Source organism: Strix aluco, chromosome 1, assembly GCF_031877795.1.
Source record: "Strix aluco isolate bStrAlu1 chromosome 1, bStrAlu1.hap1, whole genome shotgun sequence".
Classification (NCBI taxonomy): domain Eukaryota; kingdom Metazoa; phylum Chordata; class Aves; order Strigiformes; family Strigidae; genus Strix; species Strix aluco.
In genome coordinates this window covers 119994622-120012013 of record NC_133931.1, presented here as the reverse complement: position 1 = coordinate 120012013, position 17392 = coordinate 119994622, and the positions used below count along the sequence as shown (strand labels likewise).

The following is a 17392-nucleotide window of genomic DNA, read 5'->3' as shown; positions in this document are numbered from 1 at the left end:
CAGTAAAAATAAAGTCAGTAAATTCCAGACAAACAGAATGAATTTCTACTTTATAGGGCATATAATCAATCTATGGTGATAACTGCTGGAAGAGGTCATGAAGATAAATAATTCAGAAGTACTTTCTAAAGTACTGGTTAATTTTGAGTATTAATAATACTTATACTTCCACAACTTCAAATGACAGTGCGTACAAATTTGCCCCTAGTGCTTCAGAGCATAAAATGATAATCAGTAAAGACCTTCCACCTTCCTCTCCTGCTCTCACTCAGCACAGTGCATAGGTGCATCCTTGCAAAATTTGCTTCCCATTTCCCCTGAAGCATGGAAGAGTAGCATGGTCATTGGAGGACATAACACCTTATAAATTGATAGTTTGATCAAATACAGCAGAACCTACATTTATTTAAACACACTTTTATCAATTTATAAAGAAAGGGTTTTTTTCAATCCTTTAAAAAATTAATTTTTCAAGGATAGAATGTTACTATATGGAGGATAAATATGTGCTCATAAGAAGAGGGAGTTAAAATTTCATAAATGGTAACTTGTAAAATTAATATTCAGCTTCAATCTGATTTCACTTTGTCCTGTACTGATACAGAAGTGACTTCATGAAAGCCAGCAGAATAGATTCTGTAGATCACATTAGAATCATATTTATGGCCTCACGTTATCTCTCCTTCCTGTCACTCAGACAGTATGTCCTACTAACAGGTACATATCTGTGTATCGTAGAATCATGGAATAGTTTGGGTTGGAAGGGACCTTTATAGGTCATCTAGTCCAACACCCCCTGCAATGAGCAGAGACATCTTCAACTAGATCAGGTTGCTCAGAGCCCCGTCCAACCTGGCCTTGAATGTTTTCAGGGATGGGGCATCTACCACCTCTCTGGGCAACCTGTTCCAGTATTTTACCACCCTCATCATAAAAAAACTCTTCCTTATATCTAGTCTTAAATTAAAAGAGAGTAGATTAAAACCATTATGCCTTGTCCTATCACTACAGGGCCTATTAAAAAGTCTGTCCCCATCTTTCTTATAAGACCCCGTTAAGTACTGGAAGGCTGCAATAAGGTCTCCCTGGAGCCTTCTCTTCTCCAGGCTGAACAACCCCAACTCTCTCAGCCTGTCCTCATAGGAGAGGTGCTCCAGCCCCCAATCACTTTTTTGTCCCTCCTCTGGACCTGTTCCAACAGGTCCAGGTGTAAGAATTATAAACACATTTCTAATATATTTTTTTCAGTTCTCTTTTCACTTACAATTCTGTGTTAAGAGAAAAAAAGTGTTCTCTGCAGCTTGCAAGTATTATTTATTCCTTAGGAGTTGAAAACAGGATGACTATTAGGTGTTTCAGTGATAGACTTAAATTTGTAAGCAGGATTTCAGGATTGCTGTGATTGAGCTAACCAGATCTACAAAGATTACTAGCTCTTAAACCATATTTCACAATTTTCAGACTACTTTTTAAACAGGAATGCATATATAGAAGCTCTAGTGGTGTATTGGAAAGTCCAACAGACTCACTGTGAGGTGTGGTTTTGGGTAATCATGTTGTGCTGACTCTCACCAGTGTACACTGGGGCAAACATACCATACTGTAGTTAGTAACGTAATACCTGTGGAAGAAAAAATTATCATTAGTCTTTTTCTAAACTAGATGGAGCTTCTAGCAGCTAGCTGCATGTTTTCTTATAGCAATATATGTAAATGTAAAGCACGTATGTTGATAGTAATAAGTTTGGAACTTACATTTATTTAAATATGGTGTATTGTCTCTCCTGTGTAGGAACACCCGATGCATTTTCCCAACTGCTTACTTGCCCATATTGCGATCGAGGTTACAAGCGTTTTACCTCTCTGAAGGAACACATTAAATACCGCCATGAAAAAAATGAAGATAACTTTAGTTGCTCCTTGTGCAGTTACACGTTTGCGTACAGAACGCAGCTCGACCGCCACATGACATCACACAAATCAGGAAGAGATCAAGTAAGTGGCATTTGAATTAAGGATTTATCGCCCTCTGTAACAATGCTGTGATTTGTTATGTGAGTGAAAATGTACAAAGTAAGCTGTTCACATCAGATTATCTGCATGCTGAAGTCCCATTCTTGGAGCACGCACTTAAACTTGCTGCTGAAGTCAGATTTTTTTCTGTATCTGTCAAAGGATGAGATCTGAATTCCTATGTTTTCATTCATCTAGACAGTATGATTGGGTTTAAATTTGGTTTTCCTAAGTGCTTTATTGCATTTATAGGTAATTGGTTTTTTTCTGTTCATTGGCTAACATTACATTAAAATTGTGGCTCAAATCTAATCTCAAATCTTTAGTGAAACACATTCTTCTTTCATAAATCCTGTTTGGCTAATTCAAAATTTACTGTACCCATTTTTGCCCTTAAGAAACAAACCATTGTTTGATTCATTTGCTTGAACCATGAGATACAGTTTTTAAATGCAATCCATGTTATAAAACAATATACAGATAATTTATGCATAAAATACAACGTTTCAGTACTAAATGAAGCAACAAAAAGGGCTAAAGATATTCTGAGCTTGTTTTCTCTGGTTCGTGGGCTGACCGGAGGGCATGGTTCCTTGAAATGTCTTCCATGAGCTGGCCATCTCATCACTACGGAAGGTCCTGAGATTCTGTTCCCCTCTTTTTCTTTTCTTCTTTTATCCCTTCAATTCCTATCATCCATCCCCAATTACATGCTTCCATAGCTTATCAGAGGTGCTCTGAAGCTCAGGAACCAATTGAAACTCACTGAAACAGTGAGAAATTAGCCAAAGAAAAAAGATACAGAATTTTCATTACCAGGTTCTAAAGAGAGGCTTGGAGATGTTCCATTCTGAGGACAGACTAAAAAGATTGATATTTTCCAGAGAGGAAACAGGAGGGAAACAACACAGAAAGATGCAAAGTGAATAGTGAAAAGAATGTAAAGGGAAAGGTACTTCATTATTTCTTGCAGCTCCAAACCAACAGATCTTTCATTAAACCGAAAGGCCCTAACACAGAGTAAAGGAGATGCTTCTTTACACCTTGTGTATTAACCTCCATTCTACAAAGTATCACTAAGTCAAAGAATTTAACAGGTTTAAAAATTTGTTACACATTTTTATACCTGTTTACCTTCATGGGTAAATTAAATAGGAAAAATTGTTACAAGAAGTATTGGCCATCCTGCTGCGGGGATTTTACTGTCTCACAGGGTTTGAAATAACCTTGCCAGCGTGTTCTGGTGTGGCGGTTCCTGTTTATTCAAATATATTTCTCATGAACAATTGATTTCTGTCTTGTTCTTTAATTGGCTTGGCTTCCACTTTAAAGTTACTGTTGTCTTATATATATATATTGTATTTCTAATGATAAAATCTATGAATGCTTTTTGTATAATGCTTTTTTGTGAGACACGACATTTATTATCATTTTTTCAACTAGAAGCCTAAAAGCAGAAGAATAGAGTAGTTGGAGGGACTAGAAGCCTTTCCCATATTTACATGTAGTTTGAATGAAAAGCTAAAAAACACCAAGTGAGTAAACAATCTCAGAAGAATTTCTACAAAAGGAAGCTTAATTTGTATTACTGCAGATATATTTTAATGGGTTTATACTTTTGAAGGCACAACTGCATTTGATAAATGTTTCTGTGAAGTATCTGGAACTCAATATTATAGCCATTTAAGTGTGGTTTTTCTCTAGAGCCATAGCCAGAATAAAAACTACAGTAGTTTAGATACTTGGTAAATTTGAAATATGTATTTGTTTATGTTATTGTCACAGAGTTGTTACATCTTCAAAATTGGCTTTATGTACATATACGTGGTTACATCATTTGTATAATGGAAAATTAACTTATTTACATAGTAAAGTATAGACCTCCTGGTTGTGGATCTTAAACAGCTGCATCTTCAAAACTTAATCATAGAATGGTTCATGTCTTATTCTTAAAGGACTTCACCTGAAAGTAGATTATTTGGATAACTTTGTTAGCTGGTTAGTGTCCAGCATGTGACAGTTTTGTAATTGTTCCGTACAAGGAAGCAATGAGCAAAGATAATATCTAGTGTAGTGAAGGCAGTAGAAGAGATATGTGCACACTGTGCCTCCCTCTGAGGAAGGGAGAAATAAGCCAAACTGCAGCTACTTCTGCCTGAGCAGAGAGCTGAGAGCCATCCTGCATCTTCTCCTTCATCCCTCCCTTGTCCCTGTCCCTGGAATCCCCATGGCTCCCCTGGCTGCTCTTGCACCACTAATGGTTGGTAGCAGGTGATGCTGCATATTTCACATATGAAGCTCCAAAAAAGATGTTGAAGAATAAGTAAGTGCTTCTTATACGTGTTTTATTTTTCTTTTCATCAATTTACAAAGCACCCATAGGTTAAAATTTCATACTGCCATGGGCACCGCTGAGAAATGGCAGTTCTTGAAGACCACGGTCAAACCATTTCTGAAAAAAACCTGATGTGCCTGTAATTCCTGTCTTCTAAAAAACTTTTGAGGATTCCTATTAATTAGTTTCTGTTTTCTGGTATGAAAAGGGTATGTACTCCTAAGCACAGTAAATATTTGATGCAGGGATGTATTAGTGGCTAGTTACAGACCTGAATGCTGATGTTTCTTCTTTCAGTATGTAAAGGAATGCAGAGGAGTATTCTTTAAATGCTGCAGTTAATTCTTTAATGAGCAGAAGACAGCAGTTATGTACAGTGCATTAAAAAATATATCACACATCAGAGGCACAAAAAATGTGGATTTAACAGTACTTAAAGGGGGAAAACCATTTGAATCTGAGAAAATGAAGGTGAAAGAGTTATGATTTCTCAGTTTTAAAGAAGATCCTGCAGAGTAACTCTGAGGATGTCCCAGATTTATAAAAAAGAAAAGTGTAGGACAGACAGCAAGAAAGCCAAATAAAGAATTACAAATATAAGAAGGTAAGGCAAAATACATGGAAACACTGCCTAAGTTCAAAGCATCTTATCACTATGACCAGAAAAACAGGAAAAACTCATTAAAAATTTGGTAAGAGAAATGTGGGCTTCCATGCCTTGGAAGCAGAACACTGAATTTTGAAGACTGGAGCAGAAACTTTTCTGACAGATTGAATACATGCACTAATATTTAGTATGAATATTTATGTAGTCTAGTATCTGCAGTAGCTGTATATATGCTGAGATCCTTTAACTTGTATAATCTCAAGTCAAACAGTAGTATCTGATTCTGTACAGGCTTAAGTAAATCCTGACACGGTCCTCTAGACTCAGTGAAGTTGCATCATTAAAGTGATATGCAGCAAATCAGGCACAATCATCTAGAACATCATCTTCAAGGGACTTAGTTAAACAAAGCTGAAAAGCCATGTGGTCTAGCAAAAGGCAGCTGACAAACCTGGGAACAAGGGTCAAGTGCTAATCAGGATAAGTCAGAGTGGAGACCTCATTGCAGAGCCTGGGAGGAGGCGGGAAGGAGCCCATCCCAAAGAGGGTGGGAGCAATATCTGCTGAGAGGTGAAAACTGCAGTTTAATGAAACACATATCCCAAGGGAACTGTTGGATTACAGTACTTGAAAGCAATTTAGGTTATCTTGCTTCAATTTCTCTTCTGTTGGCATTTGTATTGTATAAAGGAGGACAGGGTGTAGAACAGGGAGGGTTGATAATTTGGACAGCATATCTCATAACAGAGTGCTCACTTTCATCTAGCAAACTGCACGGCTGCGTGTTCTTCCGGTCTAAAGGCGTAAATCACAACAGGAACGCCATCTTGCCTTTTATTCACCCCCACTTCTCCAGCACAGGTCTCAGCTCCCAGTTGCCATGTCTGTACTCAGGGAATAGCCTGAGCACTCAGTGAGCATCTGCTCCCAGCGTTGCCAACCACAGAAGACCAGAATTAGGTGTAGGAGCTCCCCACCATGGTTTCACACCAGAGGAAGTTAATGCATGCCAGCCAGTTGGTGGTAGCTGTCCATAGGCCGGCTGTTTCCCCAGAGTACGTGAATAGCTCTATTAACGAGTTTATGAAAGTACTTGCCCCAGTTACCAAAAATCTGCAGCTACATCCAAATGGTGGTAGAGTACCTTTTTGCAAAGTGAGCTCTACTTAAAAAGGAGCTGCTGTTTTTTTAAATAAACAATTTGTTTGAACAGGAAAATTTCTAATTTCTCCATTTCTTCTTGGTAATTAAGCTGCTCCAACTTGTAAAATGTATGTAATTTTTATCTTTAAAAATACACATTCATAGATTTATACAGTTTGTGATAAAATTATTTATCTTGCATACACATATCACATACTACACATAGTTACATGTTTTTCTTAGATTTTGCTTTTTTTAAACTAGTATAACAATAAAGATGAATTAAAAATAATTTAGAGCTTAACAATAAATGTTCTCACAAGGCAAAATATGACAAAAATATCCACAGAGCTTCAATGCAAATAGTTAAGAGGTTTGATATTGTGTACTTGGGAAATCCCTCCATATTGTTATTTGTTTTAATTTAGTTTTTTGCATTGATTTTGAGAATTAATTGTGACTGAGAGTGCCTTTGTTGTCACTGAGCCATCTTCTCTTGAGCAATCCTGTGACATCATTACATAGAGGAATCCAAGGCCAACAGTAAGCACTGGAAGCATGTAAATGGAAAAATGAAGTCAACTGATTAAACTTTAAACAGGCTTTTATATGCTTTAATGTTTCTCTGTCCTGCGTGACTTATTCTGTGGGTGGTGGGTATGGGGATTTTCTTGGGTTTTTTGCTTTCACAAGTAGAATTAGCGTGCATCCTGGAACTTCTTACTCACATAACATGTCAGTGCAAGCTTCATCTGAAGTTAGGAGAAGGGGCAAATATATTTTAGGTTTGTTTGGGTTTTTTTTCTTTTTACTGTACCAGATTTATTCAGAAGATACACATGGCTCAGTTTTAACCTGATTTCTAATTTGTTTCTTTTTCATGCATAACGCATACCACCTTCAGTCTCTTAAAATTATGATTGATTCTTTTCAGTTTTGTATTGCATTTTCACTGTTACAATGTGAAAATACAAGATGTTTTTCCAACATGCTGTCCTATGCAATAATTACCAATTCTTTCTTACAGAGACATGTGACGCAGTCCAGTGGTAATCGAAAGTTCAAGTGCACTGAATGTGGAAAAGCTTTTAAATATAAACATCACCTAAAGGAGCACCTACGAATCCACAGTGGTAAATAAACCAGGCATTGAATTGTGTTCTAATGTTGCCATTTCCATTCTTTAGAATTTTGATGTGGTATCAGTCTTGTAAGTCTAAGTTTAAAATACTAGTGTTTTCCTTTTTTTTTTTTTTTTTTTGTCCTCTGTTGGGACTCTGTAAGAATTGACTGCAGCCTTCAGCTGTGTGCAGGAAATACATAGAATAACTCAAGAGGAGTTACAGTTGCAGCTTTGGCTCTGACAGTTAAGGAAAACTTCACTTGTGGCAGAAGAAATGGGAGCATCCTTCTGGTCCTTTTTTCCTTGTTTGTTTTGTTCTCAAGGTTTGCAGATCATTCAGCATGTTATGAGCCTTGCTAGAAAATGTTAATTGATAATAATCGGGACATAAGAACTATGCTTCCTAGTGGCTGTGATTGTCATCATTCAAGACTAGTCATATTAAAATAGCCTCAGGACACAGGTCTAGGATTATGATATACTGTCACAACAGTTTCAGTTTATAATAAAGTTCCAATTTATAAGAAATCTAATATATACTGAAATATTTTAATATATAATATAATAATAAGTTAAATGTAGTCACTCAAAAGAGATTCTCAATTTCTGTCTTTAACCCAGATTTATCTTTTGACAGAAAGTATGAAAACACGTTTTGAGGCCATATTTTCCTTTCTTATCAGTTGCTCAGGCATGATAATAGCAATAAAGTGCGCCTCACTTAGGAGTCCTCCCTCAGCAAACATAGTCTTCACTTCAATTCCCGAGGGTAGTGGCACTGTGCCTGTGAGTGGGAAAGCCTCAGTCAACATACTTTTCAATCTGAAGCAAGCCAGCTCTTTGGCCTCTTTCCTTTTCCTCTGTAGCACAGATCCCCTGTAAAGCCAACTCTTACTAGGAGTGTAATGATTGCATAGTTATGTGCTTCTTCCTAGCAATTTAACCTGACATTCATCTCTGAAGGCAAATATACATGTCTTCTACATGTGTCTGGTTTTCCTTTACTTAAAACTTTGCCTGTTTTTCAGCTAATGAGTATTGTAGGAAGATATGGATATACTGTATTTGAGTTTGCTGCAGTAAAATGTGCATAGCTTCTTATACAATTATGATTTGTATTTATGGCAGTTTTTGCTTAGTTAATCATATTCTATTTTTTTCCATTCTGAAGTAGTTTATGCTGGTTCTGAAGTTAGCAGTGGTACTACTTGAATGGAGTTTAATGAAATCTGCAAGTATCATGTAGTCTCAATTTATGAAATATGTGGACAGTTACTGGGAAATACTGGAACATGATCATGTGGGCTCCATCCTATATCTATTAATGAATCACAAACTTATTAAAGGGCCCTAGGATCAGAGCTATAGGTGACATAATTACTCCTACTGTTCAATTCACTGTATGTTTTTTTTTTCCTAGGACTCTTTGAGACATCATTTTGATGTATTCTTTTCTAGTTATTATTGCTTGATGTAGTTACACTATAACCTAGTAAACTGTTGCATATACCTTTTTTCTTTTTTTTTCTTTTTTTTTTTTTTTATCTTTAGGAGAGAAGCCATATGAGTGCCCAAACTGCAAGAAACGTTTTTCCCATTCTGGTTCATACAGTTCACACATAAGCAGTAAGAAGTGTATTGGTTTGATGCCCGTGAATGGTCGAGCCCGGTCAGGGCTCAAGACGTCTCAGTGCTCCTCCCCTTCCCTTTCTGCATCACCAGGTAGCCCAGCAAGACCACAGATACGACAAAAGATAGAAAATAAACCCTTGCAAGAGCAACTTCCTGTTAACCAAATTAAAACTGAACCTGTGGATTATGAATTCAAGCCCATAGTGGTTGCTTCAGGAATTAATTGTTCAACCCCTTTGCAGAACGGGGTTTTTAGTGGTGGTAGCCCATTGCAGGCAACCAGTTCTCCTCAGGGTGTGGTGCAAGCTGTTGTTCTACCAACAGTAGGTCTGGTGTCTCCCATAAGCATCAATCTAAGTGACATTCAAAATGTACTTAAAGTGGCAGTGGATGGTAATGTAATAAGGCAAGTATTAGAAAACAATCATGCTAATCTTGCATCCAAAGAACAAGAAACAATCAGCAATGCATCTATACAACAAGCTGGCCATTCCCTCATTTCAGCTATCAGTCTTCCTTTGGTTGACCAAGATGGGACAACCAAAATTATCATCAACTACAGCTTGGAGCAGCCAAGTCAACTTCAGGTTGTTCCACAAAATCTGAAAAAAGAAAACTCTGTTCCTACAAATAATTGCAAAAATGAAAAATTACCAGAAGATCTTACAGTGAAGTCTGAGAAAGATAAGAACTTTGAAGGAGAGACCAATGATAGCACTTGTCTTCTTTGCGATGACTGTCCAGGAGATCTTAACGCACTTCCAGAATTAAAGCACTATGAAACGAAAAATCCTCCTCAGCTTCCTCAGCCCAGTGGAACAGAAGCTGAGAAACCCGACTCCCCTGTCCCATCAGAAACTGGGGAGAACAACTTATCTCCTGGTCAGCCACCTTTAAAGAACCTTTTATCGCTCCTAAAAGCATATTACGCATTAAATGCACAACCAAGCGCAGAAGAGCTTTCAAAAATAGCAGATTCAGTAAACCTACCACTGGATGTGGTAAAAAAGTGGTTTGAAAAAATGCAAGCTGGACAAATTTCTGTGCAGTCTTCTGGACCATCTTCTCCCGAACAAGTTAAATTAAGCAGTCCCACAGATAATGACGATCAAGCAGCAACTACAAATGTAAGCGAACCCCAGAACAGCACAAATAACTCACAAAATCCTGTCAATACAACAAAATCTCAGACTTTACCAGGGGGATCAACTCTGAATGGTTCACGCAGTAGCACGCCATCCCCATCGCCACTAAACCTTTCTTCATCAAGAAATTCACAGGGTTATACGTACACAGCAGAGGGTGTACAAGAAGAGCCACAAATTGAACCTCTTGACCTTTCGCTACCAAAGCAACATGGAGAACTATTGGAAAGATCTACCATAACTAGTGTTTACCAGAACAGTGTTTATTCTGTCCAAGAAGAACCTTTGAACTTAACTTGTGCAAAAAAAGAACCACAAAAGGACAACAGTATTACAGACTCTGATCCTATTGTAAATGTAATCCCACCAAGTGCCAATCCCATAAATATTGCTATACCTACAGTCACTGCCCAGTTACCTACAATTGTTGCCATTGCTGACCAGAACAGTGTTCCATGCTTGAGAGCTCTTGCTGCCAATAAGCAAACCATTTTGATTCCACAGGTGGCTTATACATACTCTACTACAGTTAGTCCTGCAGTTCAAGAAACACCACCAAAACAGACCCAAGCCAATGGAAATCAGGTACTTCAGACCCTGTATTCCTGTGTATTGTGTGTGATGTATTGATTCTGTATCCATGCTGAACTAACAGAAAACTGTCAAGATAAATTAAATAAAAATGTAAATGTAAGCTATCAGGTTTATTCGGCCTGATTATTAGATGGTGGTAATAGATGTTACTGTTAAATCCTCTACAGAGCTAGTTAGCTCAGGCAGCTTGAATCCAGACTGACAGAAGCTATATAGTTCTGTGCTTGGACAAGTCAGTTCTTCACCACATTCAGTGGTTCAGAAGTGTCTTCTAGGACATTAATGCTCAGTATTTTGAAGACAGTCTAATTCTCCTGATCAGAAAGAAAAGTAAGGCCATCGCTTGTGTTTCTTGCTGCCTCCATATCTCCTCTTTCCCCACATCCAGAAAATAAACTCCTTGGAACTTTTGGCTACTCCATTCACACTGCTCTGATTTCTTGGCTTGGAGAGTAGCTGAATTCATCCTACACTATAATGGCACTTTAAACAAAATTCAAATGTATTCTCAACTGAAAGTCGGGCAGGTATTTATCTTCTTCATCTGCCATTCCTGTATCCTGCCCTATGCCTCCCTGGATACATCCAGATGTGATCTAGTCAGAGTCAGTCATCCTGCAAAACACCTGTGCATGTTGAGGTAGGGACAGAGCAGAAAAGTGGCTCACGTAAAGACTGAGCGTTTCTAATTAAATCTTAGAAATTGGCTGTTTAGCATTTTATGCAGGGTTCTGTGCTGCCAGAGACTGAGGAGCCTTGAAGAGTTAAAAGGTTACTTATATGTTAAAGTTTGAGACAGACAATATTTGAGGTAGCTAACATGTACATTTTTATGTTCAGATTTGATAATATATGATAAAATGAATTCTGTGTGTAGTGATACTGCTGATATCAGAAAATACTCTGCTTCTTACAGGTGAGCTTCGGCACTTGAAATGCTTAGAAATAGACAACAGTTGTGATATTTTTAAAACTTTTTATTAATGAAACATTTGAAGTCCCCAAATTTTGGGTTAAGTAGTATTTGCGGTAATTTTATCAGGAAGAAGGTAGGCAAATATGCATATTAGAATGGTAACTTAAATAGCTTTTTGTGAAAACTTCATTCAAAAATAGTCTTAACTTCCATAAAATCTGCAAGGTAGCAAAATGTGGGTGACAAACATTAGTTGAAAAATGCAGTTAGATAGCAAATTTGCTCTTCTAACTTACTGAGGTACTTTATAGGTCTGTAATCTTCTTTTCTTCCCAACGCTGCATTTATTTTAAGGTCCCTAAAACGTGATGTGTCAGTGTAGCTTAGACCTGGCCAACAGTCAGATTTGGTTTTGGTTAAAGTCAGTCCCAGTGAGAGTTCTTCATCTGTATGGTGGCAGGGACTGCAAAGCAAAGTGATGCAGCAAAAGATTTTTTTGACTATGTAAGTCTGAACAATTTTGTTTGGATGTTTACAGAATTGAATGAGAATAACAGTGCAGCTTCAGCTTACATTTTATAAATTGTGTGCTGCATCAGTGCCTTTTTTTTTTTTTTACTGAACTCAACCTTTTTCATAATTTTTCTTAAGGATGAAAGGCAAGACACTAGCTCAGAAGGAGTATCGAATGTAGAAGATCAAAATGATTCTGATTCAACACCCCCAAAGAAAAAGATGAGAAAGACAGAAAATGGGATGTATGCATGTGATTTATGTGACAAAATATTCCAGAAGAGCAGCTCATTATTGAGACATAAGTATGAACACACAGGTATGTACTAGGAAAAGCAGTTTCAGATCATTATTTAATTGGTAGTGTGTAGCTGATAATCTCAGCTGGAATCCAGTTCTTGGAAAGTGTAGGGAAGTGTAACAGTCCTTCTTATCATCACCTATGCTCGGCTCTCTTTAGAAGCTTATGTTTTGTGTATTTGTTTGACAGAACTGCAATTCTGTTTCTTTAAATCTATAAGGCATAAACCCTGAATAGAAAAAGGGGAGTTTCTTCCATCCGGCTCTTGGACAATCATCTGCAAGCCACGTCCTATAATCAAGGATGTATTGCTTCTAATTTACCTTGCCTAGCTGTAAATTAAGAAAAATTAAAAATTAAAATTATTAATTAAGAAAAATGAATCGTGTATGTGTATGATACTTTACATGAAAGGCAGCGTATCTTTCTAGCGTGAAGGATTTTCAAATTGAGCCACATTTGTAATGATCTGAAGTTAACAGCCATTCATTAGACATGGAATTTAACCCCAAAAGAACACCCTTTTGGCTTTGGTTTTTATTTTTAATTTCTCGTAGTTTTCCCTTTTAGCTCCAGTTTCTGGTATCTTTAGTCTTTTTTTTTAGTCTTCTTTTATTAACTGTTGCTCTCTTATTTCTGCTGTGATGTCTTAAAAGAAAAAAACCTTTGTTTTATTGTTTAGGTGCCTATACTATATTTCTGCTTGTTAATGTTTTCATTTCATCTCACACACCGAATTAAAAAGATAAAAAATATCCTTTTGTCTTAACCACTTGATCAAGTTTCTCAAATTGTATTTGTTAAGACTATCTATTTTCATTCCTTTCCTGTCCTGAGACTCTTGTAACTCCTCCTTTTCATAATGCAATTGTTCTTTCCATTCTACTTTTAAGTGCAGTGTTCAGAATCATAGAAACATTTAGATTGGAAAAGACCCTTAAGATCGAGTCTATATTAACCTAACGCTGTGAAGTCCACCACTAATCCATGTCCCTAAGTGACATGTCTACACATCTTCTAGATACCTTCAGGCATGGTGACTCCACCACTTCCCTGGGCAACCTGTTCCAATGCTTGACAACCCTTTTGATGAAGAAATGTTTCCTAATATTCAATCTAAACCTTCCCTGGTGCAACTTGAGGCTGTTTCCCCTCATCCTACTGCTTGATACTTGGGAGGAGAAACCAACACCCACCTCGCTGCTTGTTTGGCATAAGTTGACATGGAGGTGTTGATCACCAGTAGAGTGTGACCAAAAAACTGCTGTCTTATTGTCTCTATCTTTTATGTCCAGGCTAAGACTGCGCAAAGTTGTTTTTCATAACAACTTTGAGTGTTGAAATCAAAATAACATTACTAGGCTCCTGCTATAAGAGACTCTAAAAACATGGCAACAAAGTCGAAAGCTGGAAAACAGAGCAGAAAGAGAACTAAGTGAAACAAAGCGGATTTTTCTTGTTAATATATGTGTAGTCAACAAGTTTTGTACATAAGGCATTTACCTGTGCCAACCTAGATTTTAGAATGATTTTCCCTTTACCTATAACATGGAAGAAGGACTTGGTACACAAAAATCAACATATGAAGGTTTAGTTGATTTAAAATTTCTATCAATATAGAAAAATTAAAATGGTTTTGACCAGAAATAATGTTTACTGCAAGAAAAACGTCTCCTTTTCTAGTTCACTTATATTCTCACTTTTTTGTGCTAAAAGTTACAGCTGAGAATCTGTCCTTCTATGTTCAGTTTTCCTAAAAAAGTTACAAATTAACCTTGTAATTGTGGCAGTGTACCCTTGCACCCTTGTCCTTTGGGCTCAGGTGAGAAACTGAGGCTGATAACATGTGGAGTAGAACATCTTGTTAAATAAAACTATTAATTCTTAATAATATGTTCACCAACAGCATTGCATGATGCAAACAACAGTATAGATTTTTAAAACTTCAGCTAGATGATGTCCAATTGTTTGTGCTTTATTTTGTAGGTAAAAGACCTCATGAGTGTGGAATCTGTAAAAAAGCATTTAAACACAAACACCATTTGATCGAACACATGCGACTGCATTCTGGGGAAAAACCCTACCAATGTGACAAATGTGGAAAGAGGTTTTCACACTCGGGGTCTTACTCTCAACACATGAATCATCGCTACTCCTATTGCAAAAGAGAGGCAGAAGAGCGTGACAGCACAGAACAGGAGGAGACAGGCCAGGAGGTCCTCAGTAACGAGCATGCTGGTGCCAGGGCATCTCCATCGCAGATCGACTCAGATGAGAGAGAGAGTCTAACCAGGGAAGAAGAGGAAGATAGTGAAAAAGAGGAAGAGGAGGAGGAAGAAAAAGAGATAGAAGGACTTCAGGAAGAAAAAGAATGTAGAAAACTACAAGAAGTAGAGGATGAAGAAGAAGATGAAGAAGAAGAAGAGAAAACTGAAGGTAACAAGAATGATGAAGCCGTAAATCAAGCAAGCAATGCAGAACCAGAAGTTATACAGAATAATGGGCAGGTGTCAGAAGAAAAAAACAAATAAAGCTTAAATGATAGTTTTTTCTATAAGGAAAAAAAAAATTGGTAATGAAGTTCGTTCTATATTATACATGCTTTTCATGGAAACGCAGTAGCCTGCATACTGTGATTTCTGTTCACTACTGTGTAAAAAAATATATATGTAAAAAAACGAAAAAGAAAAAAAAAAAGAAATCCAGGTGTGCCTGAACCTCAAACTTAGTAATTTTTCACACAGTTTTCAAAGTTAGGAAGAAGTTTATAACATGAAGCAGATTAGAAAAATACAGTGACTCTGGAAGCAAAGATTTAACAGGTTGTAGGAAACCTGATTTACTAGACAAGCATCTGGCATTGTTTGTTTTATCAGTATTAATTTTCATTCTTAAGTTGATTAATTTTTAAGCTGTACAATTGGGAGAGATTTATATGAATTTTTTTTTAATGGTAAAACATTTCCTAAATCCTCTTCAGTATTTTCTTATGTTTTAAAATGTGAGAACTTCTGCACTACAAAATTCCCTTTTGCAGAAACCTGTAATGCAGTTGCAAACAGTACTTGGCTACCTTTGTAAATTCAACCTAGAAGGTAGCGGTTTATGACATTAGATGTTGTAGTAGAGCATATTATCATTTAAAGTGTATTGTTAGCCTTAAGAAAGCAGAAGATAGAAGAACTGAAGTTTCTTACTCATGTGATGAAAAATGTAGTTGAAAAGATTGTCGTTGAGTTCTGATTGCAGGGACTAACAGTGTTAATACTGGTAAGGACAGCAAAGTCGTCAAAATCAGTGTTTGTAATTGTGTTTTGAGTATGTAGTAACAATATGAAGGATATGATATGAAGCTTTGTATCTCCTTTGGCCTTATGCAAGACCTGTGTGCTGTAAGTGCCATTTATCAGTATTATAAAGGCTCTGAGCAGCCTTTATCCAATGTGTGGCCTACAATAACTAGCATTTGTTGATTTGTATCAAACTTCTAAACTAATCATGGGGAAAAAAACACTCAGCCATCAGAGAAGTAAGAACACTGGTATATTTCATTATTTAATTATTTGGTGGTATTTTGGGTTAATACCTGACTTGCAGAATTTCTCTACAATAGTTACAAGGGAAATTTTCTAATCTGCTTTATTGCTTTATTGGTTTACTTTAATTTCAGACACATACATGACATGTTATCTGGCTCATAAGTATTTTCAAATGTTAGTTATTATGGACCCCATTTATTAACAATGTTAGCTGATTTTTACCTATCAGTATTATTTTATTTCTTTTAGTTTATAGATCTGTGCAACATTTTGTACTGTATGTCTTCAAACCTGGCAGTATTAATACCCTTCTTACTGACATATGTACCTTTTTAGTTTTAGAAAACTTTTATATTTATGTGTCTTATTTTTATATTTCTTTATTTATTACACAGTGTAGTGTATAATACTGTAGTTTGTATTAATACAATAATATATTTTAGTATGAAAATTTGGAAAGTTGATAAGATTTAAAGTAGAGATGCAATCGGTTCTCTTGCATTGAGATTTGATTTAACAGTGTTATGTTAACATTTATACTTGCCTTGGACTGTAGAACAGAAGAATTAAAATGGGAATGTATTAATTTTACAATTGCAATCAATTCATTTTACCTTTACCCAGTTTTTAATATAAAGCTCTTAAATTTTGAAATTCACTGTGTGACTAATAGCATGATGCTCTGCAGTTTTATTAAGAGATTAGTCTAACCATAAAACTCTCATTTCCTTAGTAAGCCAAATTAGAATAATCTTATAAACAGTGTTGGGAACAATGTTTAACATTTTTGTGCCAATTTGTTCCTGTATTCATGTATGTATGTTACAAATCTGAAACTTCATTTTTAAGTTCCTTGTTACATCATGGTCATTTTCTAGTTTTTTACCAGACTCCCCATCTCACAATAAAATGCGTCAACAAGTCTGACTTACTGTCATTATTCTGGCAATTTAGAAAATGGTTTTAAATTATTCCTGTACGATGTTGTGCGGACACGGTTCCTGCTTCAGTGTTGATACTCAGTTTCAATTTTACGTAAGGAGCACATGAACGAAAGAAAGGTTTGACTGTGGCAATCCCAGGGAAAGGGATTGCTACATTAGTTTATTGATTTACCAACATTAGTAGAACAACTGAGTGTTCAAAATGAACTCATGTGGTTTTGTGATTTATTTTTTGTCTTGTATGTATCTAATATAGTTTAATGCTCTCTTTCAATAAGACTGCCTTTAAACAAAATAAGTCTATAACTGTTTTCTTGATTTAGCAATAAGCTAGTGGAAAGGTTGATGTAAATATTGCTGTTGAACCTTCCAAAGATACAGCGCCAACGTTACAGATATATATATTTTCAGTAATGTAAGTATGAAGGCTTGGAAGTTGTATGACATACATGTTTACAATGTTTTGCAGTTTGAGCAAAGTTTAGAGACTGCTCTTTAAGCAAAGTTCTGTTCTTTAATGATCCCTAAAAGGGGATTGCAGTTGTTAATTTTTGGTTTTTTACATGAATGTCATCTAAGTTATTTTAT

The 17392-nt window shown here is 36.4% G+C and overlaps 1 protein-coding gene across 2 annotated transcripts in view; it reads left to right on the top strand.

Annotated features, from left to right (window-relative positions):
• Positions 1 to 16787, top strand: part of ZEB1 (zinc finger E-box binding homeobox 1) — a 126848-nt gene extending 110061 nt beyond the window's left edge. For both annotated transcript variants that reach the window (XM_074832898.1, XM_074832907.1), the window contains exons 5-9: positions 1792 to 1994; positions 7125 to 7230; positions 8772 to 10582; positions 12159 to 12339; positions 14308 to 16787. In XM_074832898.1, coding sequence (XP_074688999.1) covers positions 1792 to 1994; positions 7125 to 7230; positions 8772 to 10582; positions 12159 to 12339; positions 14308 to 14852 — 2846 coding nt within the window. In that variant the 3' untranslated portion in view covers positions 14853 to 16787. The remainder of the gene's footprint in view (positions 1 to 1791; positions 1995 to 7124; positions 7231 to 8771; positions 10583 to 12158; positions 12340 to 14307) is intronic.
• The last annotated feature ends 605 nt before the right edge of the window (positions 16788 to 17392 follow it).